Source organism: Nesoenas mayeri (genome assembly GCF_963082525.1).
Source record: "Nesoenas mayeri genome assembly, chromosome: 4".
NCBI lineage: Eukaryota > Metazoa > Chordata > Aves > Columbiformes > Columbidae > Nesoenas > Nesoenas mayeri.
Window position 1 is genome coordinate 10936761 of NC_137540.1, and position 15176 is coordinate 10951936.

General features: G+C 35.8%; 1 protein-coding gene across 1 annotated transcript in view; it reads right to left on the reverse strand.

The window, feature by feature from the left end:
* The window catches only part of PRSS12 (serine protease 12), a gene marked incomplete at both ends in the record, with an annotated part of 42849 nt that overhangs the window by 8071 nt on the left and 19602 nt on the right, over positions 1-15176 (reverse strand). The window contains 5 exons of the mRNA XM_080343178.1: positions 2391-2513; positions 4310-4388; positions 5047-5252; positions 11340-11481; positions 14543-14739. Coding sequence (XP_080199304.1) covers positions 2391-2513; positions 4310-4388; positions 5047-5252; positions 11340-11481; positions 14543-14739 — 747 coding nt within the window. The remainder of the gene's footprint in view (positions 1-2390; positions 2514-4309; positions 4389-5046; positions 5253-11339; positions 11482-14542; positions 14740-15176) is intronic.

Below are 15176 nucleotides of genomic sequence, written 5' to 3' on the forward strand. Positions count from 1 at the left end.
GGACAAAACTTGCTAATAAGATGGGTGGGTTATAAAAGAAAAAATAGCTTCAAACAATTTTTGATCTTAAATTCTGTGTCTATGAAATTATAGAAACCAGTAATGCTGCTATACTCCTGGAAAACCATTTCTATTGTTATGCATAAAATTGTATTGAATTTTTATCCATAGTGCAAATGAGCTCATTTTTGTTATTTAAATGGTGTTCCAATTTCCAGGATATGAGAAATGGTATACTGGCCTTTCTCTTGTCCATCTGTGGAAAATATTTGAAGAAGGCGCTTGATCTATAGATAGCTCTTGGAAACCTAGCCCCTTAAAATCACTCTGAGATCATTAGAAAGTTCAGTGCAGTCTGTCTAATGTCAACTCAGAGCTAAAGGTGCCTTCTCTCCTTTACAGTAGTGGGTCCACAGGCTGTCAGAGTTGCATGCTTAGGTCTAGGTTGCACAGTTTTAAGTGCAACATCTGTGGTGAAACAATAGTTGGGTCCCTGAGACCACATGCAATAGTTTTAGGATAGCCTGGAGAGATCCTTGAGTGGCTGCACCAGCCTGGAAGTATCACAGTGTCCAGTGCTCCAGCCATGCTGCTGCTCATCCACACCCCTCCCTCATCACCTGGGTGTTCAGCAAAGCTGCCAAAATGGCAGCACATTCAGTAATGAGTTGGAGCCGCAGTTCTGTAAGCAAGCCATTGGGAAGAACAGGTAATGGATTGTGGGGAGTGCTTACTGTAAGAATGCACTGCAGCTGCAGCAGGACAGTGACTGCTGATGTTTCACTGAACTCTGTGAAAGTGTTCTAGAAGAGCTGGGTGACTAAGATCTTGATTTGCACTGAGTAAACATAACTGGCTTTCCTGTGACCTCACCTTTTCTTCCCTTGACATAAATAACAAAAAACTGACTTGCTTTCAATCCTTTAATCAAAGGCTTTCTCAAGAGTTTAAGCTGCATCTTTAGTAATCACTATAGAGATGATGAACAGGGAAATAGGAAGCCATTTTCGATAAAATTTAATGATAGCAACTAAAGTGCTTTCATAGTTCTCAGAAACAACTGAGACATGAGTAGAAGTAGGCAGAAATTTTGTTTGAATGTTTCACCTTGAAATATTACTGAGAAAAGTCCTTAATTATTTTTATGAAACATGAAAATATGTGCATCTGGTGCTAAGCAAAAGTAAAAGTATAGCTAACTCTAGTTATTAGTGTGCAAATGGAAAGGTATAAAGTCCAAAGTTGAAACATTTGCAGCCCACTCAAACAAATTCTAGTAAATACCATCAAAACTCCAATGCCATTCTTCTACGCTTTTATTCCAGCCCATACTGCAATGTTTCATAAGGATTCCAGTGAAATAATTGCTCTCAAAAGCTTAAAATATTAGACCAGCTTCCTTACTGTGTAAGTTCATGCTTATATACTACAGTAATTTCATCAGCAGTGAATTCCTGATGTCAAAAGTACTGTAGAGGCGATATAAAAAAACTTAATAGGAGAATTATCAGTAACAGATTATCTGTTTCTGCAAAAATTGGAAAAGACATTTAGAAAAGCTAGATACTAGCTTAACACTGAGAATTGCAGAAGTAGTTAGACCAACTAGATCAACTGTGATTTACAAGTGAGTCTAAGTTTCAAACCAGTTGTTAAACATATGGAAAGGAGTTGACTTTGGCATAGTTTTATTAGATGCCAGTGTCAGGGAATTATACCAGTAAAACCACTTAGGCAAATATTTATTTGTTAAAGGGGATGGGACCTTTATTTAAGTGGCTGCAAAGCACAATTCTTTTCGTATTGTAGGATAATAGAGTAAGGCAGTTGCTCAAACCTATTTGTGAAGAATAAGCAAAACGGCTCGGTCTCACTTGCATCCAGTGTACAGATTTACTTTCCCATTAGATTCAGCAAAATACACATTAATGCTTTACCCTAAAATGGGTTTTGGAGACTAGTTCATCTATTCACTGCAGTGTTACAGTAAAAATATCTATCACTGCCAATATCTATCATTATCAGTAACTTGAAATACTACAGTTCCTGTGTTTGTTTCCTCAGTTGTCTTCACTATAATCTGAAAGTCATAAACTGCAGTTTTGTTGCAACAGAAAGTTGTGTTCAAATGTGATAACTATTGTCTATATTTTGTCATGGAAACACTCAAATTATGAATATAAATCTTGTGAATGATAACCAGAATAATTTCAATGTGTTAGGTTTTTTGTTTGCTTTTATTTGAGGGGAAAGAAGTTTGGTTGGCTTTTTTAAAACCAAAGATCGATTCTACAAACAGTTTTCAGTGGGCTTGAATGGGAATGTTTTTGCCTATACCCAGAACAACAAAACAGTTTGAAAATACACTTCACTGTTGAAGAGAGACCTACCTTTTAAAGCAGTGTGCAGCAGTGAGGACCCAGCAGCTGCTGATGAGAGTAGCACCACACAAGAGTCTTCCATCACCATGAGAAGATTTCAGTCGAAGTGCAACCTGCCATGGCCAGCCGCCCCTACAGAGGGGATAAGACATTGTGTTCAGGGTACAACAATGGAAAAATAAGGTAGCTTGTCGGTTACCTTGAGTGTAAATCCTATTTAGTTTCTTTGACTGACTTAGCTTACAAACCATGTTATTTACTGAGTAACAGTTGAGAATACCTTTATATTCCTGTAGTATTCTGAATTCGATTTAACAATGGTCAGGATTACTTTACAGATTGCTTGTGCATCCAGCATTCTGAGTGCTTCCTTCCACTGTCAATTATTTTTATTTTCCCTTCTCGGATTTCATTAATTGTGCCAAAGACACATTCTATGGGTTCCTTGCCAAATACCATCCAAGTCAACAAACCAGAAATTTCTTGTTAACTGGATACGGGAAAGAAAGGAATTTCTTCAAAAGCTTAAACAAGTGTCCTTTCCTGTCTGTGTTAATACTTTTGTTGGTTCTGAACTGTTTGAAAAAGGAAGCTGGCAAATCAAGAGGTCTAAAGCAAGTGTAAAATCCACAAGTAATAGATTAGCATCATTTTTCATCCTGTGATCATCTGTTTTGTATAGTAGATCTGGGATACATATTTGCAGGACTATGAAGACAGGATGGATTATTTTTCACCAGTCTATTAATAACAAATTAGCAAAATATGGAATCAGAGAAAGGGAGGGGGAGAGAGATGCACCTGTAAGCAACAGCAACTTCCAGGAACAAACAACCGGTAGGCTTAGGTATTTTCTGACTACTGTCAACTTGAATAGGTACAAGAGCTGCCCATGATCATCTAGTCCAGTATCCTATCTCAGAGTTCCCAGTGCCAAATGTTTTAAAGTAAGGTGAAGGAATTTACTTCCCATAAAGTATAAAACAATTCAGAATATGGGATTTAATGTCTTTCCAAAATAGGGTAATTTGGACAGCTTTGGATTTCCTGGTATGTATGTAAGTATCTTGTTCCTTCTCAAACTTTGTCAGGTTCTTTGTCTTAATGAATTCTTTCAACTATGAGGTCTTCTTTCAACACTTAGTGTCTTTTTTGAAGTGGATTGATTTATGCTATGCAAGTACTTTGAAATAGGTCGCACAATGACATATAATAATACTATAAATGCATTTTTTATGATTCCTTTCATAAGATTCAGTGAAATATTTATTTGTCGTTACTCACAAGTTAAGAAAATAAAGCCTGGACTTCCTATCATAGCATTTAGTAGTAGTATTTAGTTAATCTATTTATATTAGGTGAGTGTAAATATGTCATTAAAAGCTAAGAACAAAGTGTTAACAAAAAGCCTGGTTGTACAGCTGTCTCATCATTGGAGAGGTGTATTTTGTGGAGGAAAATGAGATCTTGGGCAGTGAATGACCTCTAAGCCTTTCTTTTGGTGTAGGCAGCATTTAAAACTTTGTACTATACTCATAGCTCTCTTCATATAGCTAACATCCCAATATAAGATAACTTTGGAAAAAAGTAAAATGGCTATTTTAAAAGTAAGAAATTTAACCTAAGCAAAGACTAAACCTATAAGCATTACAGATTTTCAACTAATGCTGTAAGTATTTATCAATGAATATTTTTTAATTTTCTACCAAATTTGCTTTGAGTGTATTTCTACTTCTACCTCATGACAAGACCAGAAAGAAAAACAAACAAACAAAAAACCACAAACAAACCAAACAAAAAAAACCCCAAAACAAAACAAAAAACCAACACCCTACCCCACCAAAAAAACACCAAACAAAACAAACCTACAATAGGAAACGTGAATTAGGCAAATACATGTCTTTATATAGTCTTTACCAAATATTTACCGTAAAGAATTTTTCCCACCAATTATTCGCTTTTGTCGACGATGTAGTAACCTCAATCCACAAACAGAAGCAAGAGAATCTGAACCAGAAAGGGAGATGCAGACAGCATTAAACTCAAAACGAAAATTAGCCAACCTACAATGAGAATTAACTAAAAGAAAAACAAACAAAAACCAACGAAGGCTGAAGTTATTCTGTTTCATGGTGGGTTTTAATAACCAAATTTTGATTGGGAAAAATACACTGAATTCTGTCAGACTTAGAAATTATCAGAGATTGTGATCTGTGATCACAACAGAGCAATTTACATATTTGTGCTCTGCTCCTCAAGTGTAGGGTTTTTTTATACAATTCTTCCTTCATGTAAGTGGCAGCAGAACTTGGCATGCTCTATAGGTTTCCATCCTCACCTGAAGATAAGCTATACCTTGAAAAGCTGAAAGTAGCTGTCTAGGTATTTACATTGATGTGGTAAAATTTAAGAAACATGGCTGCTGTAAACTATGCTAGACAAATAGCCTGTATCATTTGAGTAGTCTATTATGATTCCTTCGCACAGCTGGCCCAGCAAGAAGATCACAGAGTGTAAGCAGAGAGGATTCCCACCATTTTTCTTTCCGTAATTCTTTTGGTATAGCTGTTTCCTCTGCAAGGTGGGATTGTTTACATCCATCTGTTCCTACCGTGACAGTTCCTCACCCAAACCCTTTGGTCTGCTACTCACAACAGGGCTTCACCTTTATTGCTGTTTGCGGGGGCCATCTTGCTGAGGTGGTCACAGATCACCCCTGCGTCCTCGCTGTGCCGGCAGTTGTGCATTCCAATGTCTTGTTTAATGCAGTCTGCCAAGGATCTCTCATTTCCTGTGCACTTCACGTTATCCACATGGATCGGGCCTTTGCCCTCCCCGAAATATGCCATTGTCCTTGCTCTAGCTGGACCTCTGGAAACAAAGCATATATTTTTTTGATTAAACATTATTCTACATTTTACTCAACAGAAATATTTCAGAGAGTGAGCTGTAAAATGAAGACATTGAGATTTTATTCCAAGTCCTGTCACCAGTTCACTTGATGAGAACTTTTGTCCTTGCCTCAGGTAAGGAGAAAAAAAAAAAAAGTGTAAGAGAATTGCTACAGTTCATTAATGTTTAAAATGTACTTTTATGTTTTCATTTAGAAGGTTCTATGCAGAGTATTTTACATTGTAACGGCATTACAAATATCTATAAAAATACGTGAAAGCTGCTTTTTCATAATCTCTTTAATCCTCATATAAAATCAGCATCTGTGAATGCTAAAAATAATTTGTTCTGCTTTGATTCCCTCAGAAAGATGGACCCGTCAAATACAGTATGCTTGTAGTGTAGTAGGAGCTATGATTTACAGATCTATTAGATATTGGTAGTTACTAACATATTTTGTTATCATGCCATTTTTAAAGTGCACCCCACAGTTGAGTTCCAAAACTGCAATGTAATTGGAGAGACTGAACCCAGTTCAGTTTTAGCACTCCCCTTTTCCTGGCAGGAGCACAGTACTCAGTGTATGTGTAGCATTTTCATACACAGGCCTCAGGGCATTTTACAAAAGGTCAGTATGATACTCCTATTATTCTATAAGGATGAATATCAAACCTAAGTATTTAAAAGTCAGACTTAGGACATTTTATAGCTTGTATGTAGTGCCATAAAGCTTCAGCAATGACTAGAGTGTCAGTGATCTGAATAAACTTGTTTGAATGGTAAACTTTTTTCCCAAATGAGGGAGTGAACGAACAAACAAAATTGAACAAACAAACAAACAAACACACACACCCAAAAAACCCACATGAATTTTGCATGTAAGCATCTCATTTGGTAAATTTTGTGATAGATTTTCTTTTTTTCATTACTTAGGATAATGCTTCTTAATATATAAATAAATGTTTTGTTGTATACAGTTTACAAGTCAGAAAGAATTATGAACAGGAGAGCACCCAACTGGCTGTACAAGGAAGTGGGGTGGGAAGCCACAGCTGCCTCTAGGTGTGTCTAACTACAAGGTTATGCATTGGTTAAGAGCAATTTCCTGTTATTTTATTGTGATAAGAGTATATTGAATTCTAGGTAATTAAATGTTGCACTATCTCACATATTTCTGTTTTAAAGGATGTGTTGTAATTGTATATTCTAAAGGACAGTACTTCTATGTATACGAAAGGGCAACTGCATGTGCAATTAAATGCTGGAGTAGAGAAAGAGTTTAACAATGAAAATGTGTTAGGCAAGACGGTATTTCTCTCCCTTTAAACCTCTTTTTTTCTCTCTCTTTATACCTGCAGTGTTGGGGAAGATAGGTGACAACAGCATAAAGAGTTTATGTCTCTTTATCAGCTAGGAGAGGAATTTTGATTTGTCCTATCACTTTCAAAGCTTCGTCATACTAGAAGTGTGACTGGATCAAACTCAAAGAATCCAGCCCTCAACTTCCTATATCCATATAATTCAAGCATGAAAGTAATACAAGCTTCCTCCTTTTTCAGATTTGCACATAGAAAGCCTTGCCTGTTTGGAATTTTTTACCACGTATTGACGGGTAGGTAGGCAGGTTTTCTAAGTAGGGAACGTTGGTTTGAATGCGTGAATTGTAAAAAGCCAGGAAAGGGAAGCATGTAAAACATCTGAGATGATACAACAAGGTCAACTGTCCTTACATATTTTTAATTTCTATGGCTGGCATGTATTTACTAGATAATCCAAAGCCTATCTGACTTTGGAACTAATATAGGACAATGTTTGCCTAATTAGTTTAGTATTATTTAACTTGTCAGTCACAAGCAACGTCTCATCTCCATCCAAATATTTTTCTTTTGTAGATGGTACTCTGATTAAAGATAATTACAATAAAATGTCAAACTCTCTAAAACCTGTGGGCAGCTGCTGTGTCCATGTATGGTATTACGAAACAGTGAGACAGTACAGACACTAGTTGCAAAATCTTACCTCATTTTGGTATCTCTATGTCAAAAAAACAGTTTCTGCTTTAGGGCATTGCTCTGAAGTTCCTCAGGATATTGAAAACTACTTTGTTGTGAATCACCACAGTAAGCTTTCCCAGAGAAGTATTTATTGCAGTTTAGTATATAATTGTCTCTGCAGACTCTTATCAGCTACTTAATAGGGCCACTGCCTCCGCTGGCTTACCAGATAAATCTCAAAGAATATTCTGACATCTGTGAGGTCACATATGTAAATATTTTAAGTGAAAGAGATGTAGAGAGACAAAGGTGGAGGGAACTTACTGCGTATGGATTGCAATGATGCACTGACGTGAACTGAACTGTGGGACTTGTATTACAGTGACTGTTCACACCTTTAGATGATAACTAGCTGACTTCTGTGCATCACTAATCTCTCAGTTTGCTTGTACCTGTTATGAAACATCTGCCCATACCCATTCTTAACAACAACAAAAAAACCCACTGTTTATATAGAATATCTATCAGGAACCAAATGTAAAAATCATTATGTTCTTGAGCAAGGAGTGCAGCTTAATGGAAAAAAAAAATCATATAATTGGGAAATCTCTACGTGCAGAAGTGTTAAGTCTTATGTGTGTGTTACGTGCTGGAATGTGCTCTTATAACTGGTTTTAGTGCAGCATTAACAAAGGTGTATGTGTCCTTAATTGCTGCTTTCCAGCACAGATGACCATCAGAGAAACATTTTTGCTTGCTCAGATCTGTCCCTAGGGAGAAGGGTGGATTCAGGTCTTTTCTCAGACACAAGGCCATACACGATAACTTGCTGAGCTCTTCAGATGCAATATTACCGTTAGGCATAGTATGGTTAATCAGGAAATCCAGTTGATTAGTATGGGTGGCCAGCTACCCTAGGTCTGTTTCTTTTTCCTGTAGTAGATAATTTTTGGAGCACTGATGGCAAGATATTTGTTCATTTGTTGTGTACATATGCATGTGTTTGTATGTGTGTTCTTATAAGCCTGTCCTAAATGAAAGGGGTCCAGTGTTACTGGGCCACTTGGTTCACTAAAACGCAAGAGCTTCTAAAGCCCTCTTTTGCTCTTTACTCATTCTATCAAAATACTTTTGTACGTTAAACCAAATCACATAGTAGATAGTTCTTCAGAAAAGGTATGTGTTCTCTTAGTGCTTCTCTTACTACAAATATACTTTGATTAGGGTGCTCTTAGTTATTTTTATGTTTTCCTGACTGGTTTTAGCCAATAAATCACGTTGTTTTCTAATGTTCTTTATATTCTGTTTTACTAACATTAATAATGGATTTGACAAACTGGCTTAATCTTTAAAATTAGTGTTTCCTTGAAACTAGTCATTTTGCCAATTCAGGAATTATCTTGTTCCAGTCTCAGAAATGAACCCTAGTAAATGGCTGAGAATGTTCCAAAACAGGATTTTGTAAAAAAAAATGTACAGACAAGCATTGACACTGTGAATAACATATATAGGAAAAAATCAGTCTATTTTCTTCGTGTTTATCCTTTGTTTACACAAGTCTTCCTTTTTAAGGCAGTCTTTTCTTCCATTTGAACTAATAAACGTGTGGGTTTGTGTTTTGGGCTTGGGGGTGGGGGGGGATGTGTTTTGGTTTTGGTTTGGTTGGTTGGTTGGTTTGGTTTTCCTGAGGAATGTAGTGTGGATCCAAGTGGATTAAAAAAACAGTAGGAAAGACTTGGGAATTAAACAGTCTTAATGAAAACTGATGTGAACTTCAGTATTAGGTGCTTTTTGAGTTCCTCCCTGGAAAAGTTCATAATGTGTTTATTTCTAAAGAAACAATATTCATTAAGCCTCAAGCTCAGGTGCATGAACCCAGAAGCCCCAGCCTTGCTTTGGCACAGCCAAGTCACTACTGAATGTACTATGAACTTCAGCAAAAAGATCTGTGCATGAACTTCTAGGCCCAGAAGCAATTCCAGCTCATCAGTGCACATAATGGCATACTCAGGTTTGTGGAATGCAACTGTCTAGACATAGGGTCACCAAGATCTAGCGTTTCCGACAAGCTCTCCCAATTTCTGGAACCTAATTTTAGACTTCTAAAAAGTGTCTGTCTTTAGTCCTTCAGGAAACGTGTGTTGTAATGTATCCTATAATCTTAACCCCCCTGTTCTGACATGACACAAATTGAGAATCCAGCCAACTATCTGTCCTTGCAGAGATTTAAAAACAGAAGGTGGGATTATGTGGTTGAGTTTGATCATCTGAGACACATAAAAGGCCAGAGAGGCTAAGGGTGAATGATTCAGTGGGAGAAAATACAAGTCAAGTTTTGTAGTTTTGAAGCCATAGTCTACTACTACTTATAAATATGTTTTACTAGAAGAATACCAGAAAGTTTTTTAAAAAGCATTATTATGTGTTCAGATATAATCTGATGATTTTTGGTTGCACAAACTTTACATTGTTAGATACGACAAAGAGATAACATGATTTGTATTTCTTGAGCTCAGATTTCTTTAGAGATACACTCAGAGAAGACATTTTACCAGCTTCCTTTTGTGTTTCACTAATGTTCTGAATATTTTTCAGCTCATAGTAGTTCTGCTACTTATATGTCTGTCTTATAGATGTTGTATATTTACTGCTCTTAAGTATCCAAAAAAAATAGTGCATGTGAGTGATGTAAGCCTGATTAAGCGACGTGGTTCAAAAGTCACACAAATACATTGCAGTGATTTTAATTAGAAGGTGTTTTTGTCCTGTCAGGTCTATTCCTATATTAAATTAATCTAATTCAAATTACTCCCATGTAGGCTGAAGCCATAATCATTTGTATAACAGTTTTATCAAATCTCCAAGATAGATTGAGTCAAGCCAGATCAGTAAATGAACCAAAAAACCCATGAGACAAGGTATTCAGCAGCTAGTGTGCCTACATCTGAATCTGCAGACCTCACATCCACACCTTGTGACAGTGGACACTGACCTGTTGCTATTAATATATTCCATTACAAACAGTTATGTTAGAACCTATAAGGATTTCAAAGTAATCATTAAGCTTCACAAAAGATAAATATTAACAATATGCAAAATTATACCTTTTGATGAAAACAGATAAAGAGCTCTTTAAAACAATGCAACCATTACTCCTGAAATTTTAACAAAATTCCAGACAATTTCAGTAAACCGGTAAACCAAATCTAGATTCTGAATATTTGTATTTTATTTGTTAATGTAATGAAAAAGTCATTTTAAATTCCCTATTTTTTAATCTATACTCTTACATCAAATCACAAAAGCACTAGTATTTACATACTTTTTCTGTGTTGACTAACGACGACTCAATATCAAAATTGTTATATGAATGAAAATTGTCACTTAAGTAAGGGGAAACAGGGCTCTGACACAAAATCAGAAACAAAACTGAGAAACTACATAGTTCACAGAATATGTAATCATCTGCGCTATTCTAGATGTTAATATTAGTTTCTCTCATTTTTTCCAAACTAGAAATTTCACTCTTTTTAAAAAATGTTTAGAAATCTGAAAACCAAAGGTGAAAGAAGTAAATTAAGAACAGTTTGAGGGGCAAAGAGCACAGAGCAGATACACTAAATCAAATTATCTTCTCAGTTACATTAGTGCAACTAAGCGTAAAAAAAAAAAAAGGCATGTTTCTAGCATATAGACATACAGCACCACAAGTGACAAATAAAATATAGTATTTAGTCAATAGGTTAATAATTCAGAATATTTAACTTCTTAAAAAAATATTTAATGACTAGCATTAGCTTGCGTTTCAGTTGGCAGTCAGACTGTGATATGACTGTAATATTAAAATTCCTTTTCCCATTTATGCCAGTGAATGAATACTCCATTTGAAGACACAGCCTACTACTACTATACAAATAATATAAGTGCACTTTTCTAAAAGAATGCCAAACAGACAAGTTTTAAAAGGCATATAGTTATCAGACATAAGTTAGTGATATTCGGTTGCAAAAACTTAACATTTTTAGATACAGCAAACAGATAACTTAAGAAACAGCTTAATGAGTTTTCTTACTTGTAGCCAAGCTGTCGACAGACTACAGCAGCATCCTTATCAGACCATCCATCATCACAAATTGTGCCCCACTGGCCATTGATAAAAATCTCTACACGTCCTTCCTTCTTATTCTCACCATCCATCAGCCTGATGGGAGGGCCTGGTAATAAATTACTGCTGTCAACTCACAACAACAGAAGCAAATACAAGAACTAGTACTTTAAGTCATTTTCATCAGGTTCAGTATATAGGGTCAACTGATGTTTATGTTCAACAAACCTCATGTCAGCTGTTAAAGTAGTAACATTTTTCCTGGCTGGCAAAAGGAAGCAATTTGTACAAATTGCATGATATTAAATAGTACTGTATTTTGAACTTCAGAGTTCATCTCATTCCTTCATTTCATACAAATAGGTGGCACAGCTCAGAATTTGACCGCAGTGGGCACGGAACAATTCTCCCCATGATGGCAGAAAACATCCAAAATACCTTTGATATGATACACATACAAGCTGGACGGGTTTTCTTTGCAGAAATTTTATGTATTAATTATATCTCAGTTCATAAATCCATTCTCAAACTGCAAAAAAGTGCAACATTGTGTTGAACTTCAGTTATTACTTGCTCATCATGCATGCTGGTCTGTAGAGTATTTTCTGTGATAGCATCATGTTCTATGGCTTGTTATTCTAGACTGATGTGTGATAATTTTTCTAGGATTTTAAATTGATTTCTTATTCAGATATGTTTATAATACAGGATCTCACTCATGTGGATTAGTTTGCCTTAATTAATCTTGGCTTAGTCAGTGCTTGCCCTGTGGTTTAATTTTGAATAATTAAGCAAAGAATGTATTTGATTCTTAGTTAAGACTCCTTTATAGCATACTGGCAATGCAAGTAGCCTTATAACAGTTATGAATTCCTCTGAGGCCTCTTTATGGTGTTGAAGTGACAATCACCTTCTAAATTGTCATACTTTATAATCCTTAATACACTAATTAGAGGTTCTTTTTAGAATAACTGGAAAGACTGTTCCTTATACTTCTAACCTGTTCCTAATATCTTCTAACCCTGTAAGGATGAGAAATAAATTAATTATGCTATTAAATAAAGCAATATCTTGCAACATTTGCATTTGAATTTTAATTTAGATTAAATAGGGTCTGAATAACTTTTATATACCAAACCTTACTCTGGATCAGAGCTAGTTAAATCTGGCATAATTCATTAAAACATCTGAAACCAAAACTATAGTCTGTTTGCTTCAAATATCATTTAAGGCACATTTTTTTATACTGGAGTTCATACTGTCTGGACAGTGACATGAATTAGCTTCACAATTTAGCTACATTGTCATGATCTTACATAATAAATATTGTTGTAGTTATTGTAGTGCATTGTATCTCATTTTTCATGTTTGTTAGTGTCTGTATTTCCTCAATTCATACCATCTACCATTTTTTTAACTGAATGCATCCTTACAGGGAGAAAAAAGGCTTTTTCAAATGCTGTGAGGTAAATAGTAACAATAGAGTCTTTGTCTGCTTTCCAGTCAGAAACATTGTAGGAAATGTCAGATATATTGTCTTCATTTTTTTGTTGAAATGATGTGTTATTCTTGAAGTATTTTTACCCAGCTAGAGACATGGGATACAGTATATCTATTTTATGGTTACCTCATCTTCTTGTGGTTTAGAATATATATATATTTTTTTTTTTTTATTGAGCACAAAATTAATAGAACCTTTCGGTAATGGGGGATGTGAGAATGTTACCATATGGATGCATTTAAGTGAGCCAGACCTCCTTCAGCTAAGATTATATTTTATAGGAATTTGAGCAAAGCAGCATAGATGGTTTGCATCTGTAAAGACAGCAGTCATGATTTGAATTCCTGTTATTTTTGGTCTGGGAAAATTATTTCTTCTAAATGTGATTTGACATCATCTACACATAATGGAACTGTAGTGCAACAAAACCCATTCATTGGATTGTGAGAGGTCAAAAGGTTACAAAGAAAAAAAACTATAAAGAGGGAGAGGCTAGAAGAGTATATGTGGAAGTGCTGACTGTTGATGTAACAGGTAGCAATGTTGGGCACTAAATGTATGTCTTAGCTTGCAGAATAGATCTTCGCTCTGTAATTCCCAGAGAACTTCAGGCACCCAGGCATACAAATCCATTAGATTTCAGTAGAAGCTGGGAATCTGCCTCCACTAGTTTTAATTCTGATGTCAAAATCAACTAAAATATACTTGGGTAAACTAAAGATTATCAGCAACAATTACGTAAAATGCTACATACTGACAAGCTACAAAATTTGTATGTAGCAGATCTAAAAAATGAAACTGTTTTTCAGAGTTGCTGAGCAACCCATTGTTCCCCTGCAGTTTTTACTGTGCATATCTGATAGCCAGAATTCTTAATTATCTACATGTAGATTTAGGAATCTATGAAATTAATTTGTGTATATTTTGTTCTACAATACTACTATGCTATGTAATTAGTATTTCTCTCTAATTTTTTTTTCTTATCTGCCTTTTCGTTCTTTTTTTCATACAAGTCTGCAGGCTTTTTGATATTGGAACTGGCTCTTTGATCTGTGTTTGTGGTATCATTCTGTCCTGGTCAGCAAGTGGGACCCATTTACCCAGGCACAATATGAATGATACTCGATAGTAATACAGAAATAATTGCCTGCTTCTCGCCCTTCTTCTTGCTATCTCTGAACTTCTCCTCTTTCTCGATGTCTCTTTTTTTTCAGGTTGTCTGTATGTAAGGCCATAGGAGGATATACTGTTGATTTATATTTCTCAGTGCTTGGGTATGTCTCCAACTTTTGACAGTATGATACAATTAGAACTTGGAGTGTGGAGTCAAATGTGCTATACCATTAGGAAATGCTGAATATGGTCAAAAATCTAGTGAAGACTGAGAGAACAGGATCTCTGGAATCTGACTTTACTACTTTACAAATTTTTGCTGATCTTTAATGTTCTGACATTCTGTGATTCTGTGACTCTCTATGTTTCTTTAAGGAAAGCCTGATTATTTCCTATGGTCTTGAGGAGAAAAGGGAGCTTTTTTCTCTTCCTGTTCCTTCTTTGAACACATCTGCCAAATACTGAGATTTTAAGCATCCTTAAGTACACTGTACTTTGCTCAGATCTGCACCTACTGCAATACTCATACTGTGACTTTACCAAAGTAATACCTTACCAAGTGAGAGTTTATGGCTGTCGTTATCTGGGTGGCAAATGAGTCTGACATCCTCCTGATGGTTACAGTCGTGCTTTCCCCACTCTCTCCTTGAGCACTGCAGAAGGTTTGTCTCCTTCCCTGAGCAGCTGACATCATCCAACCAGATGGGCCCAGAGCTTCCTTCTGAGTAGCTCTCAGGTGCGCTTTTTCCATACCTGCATAACGAATGTGTATATATAATGTTTTGGTCCACTCTGATGAGAGGGCATGTGATAGTTAAGCACGAGAAAGGAAATAAAATATGTCTGAAGAAATAAAGGTTTCACAAGCAATAACAGTAAACAGTGTTAACCGTGATAGAGTAGGTTCAGTTAGCATCAAATTCAATGACAGCACTATATGCTGCTATTTTGATAATGTTATTTTAAGGAATTTATGTTAAATTAATACAAACTTGAGAGTGCAATACCTTTGATTAGGGCCTCCCTTCAAGCAAGTGTATGGCTTCTCACGGACTTTGAAACTTAAAGCATGTTCTTAGTATTTTATATACATTAGAATGTCACAGTCTGGGGAAAAATGACTTTTTTTTAATGTGAGCTGTTATCATGTGAAAGCAAGATAACAATCACCTAGTAAGAGTGTATCTTTG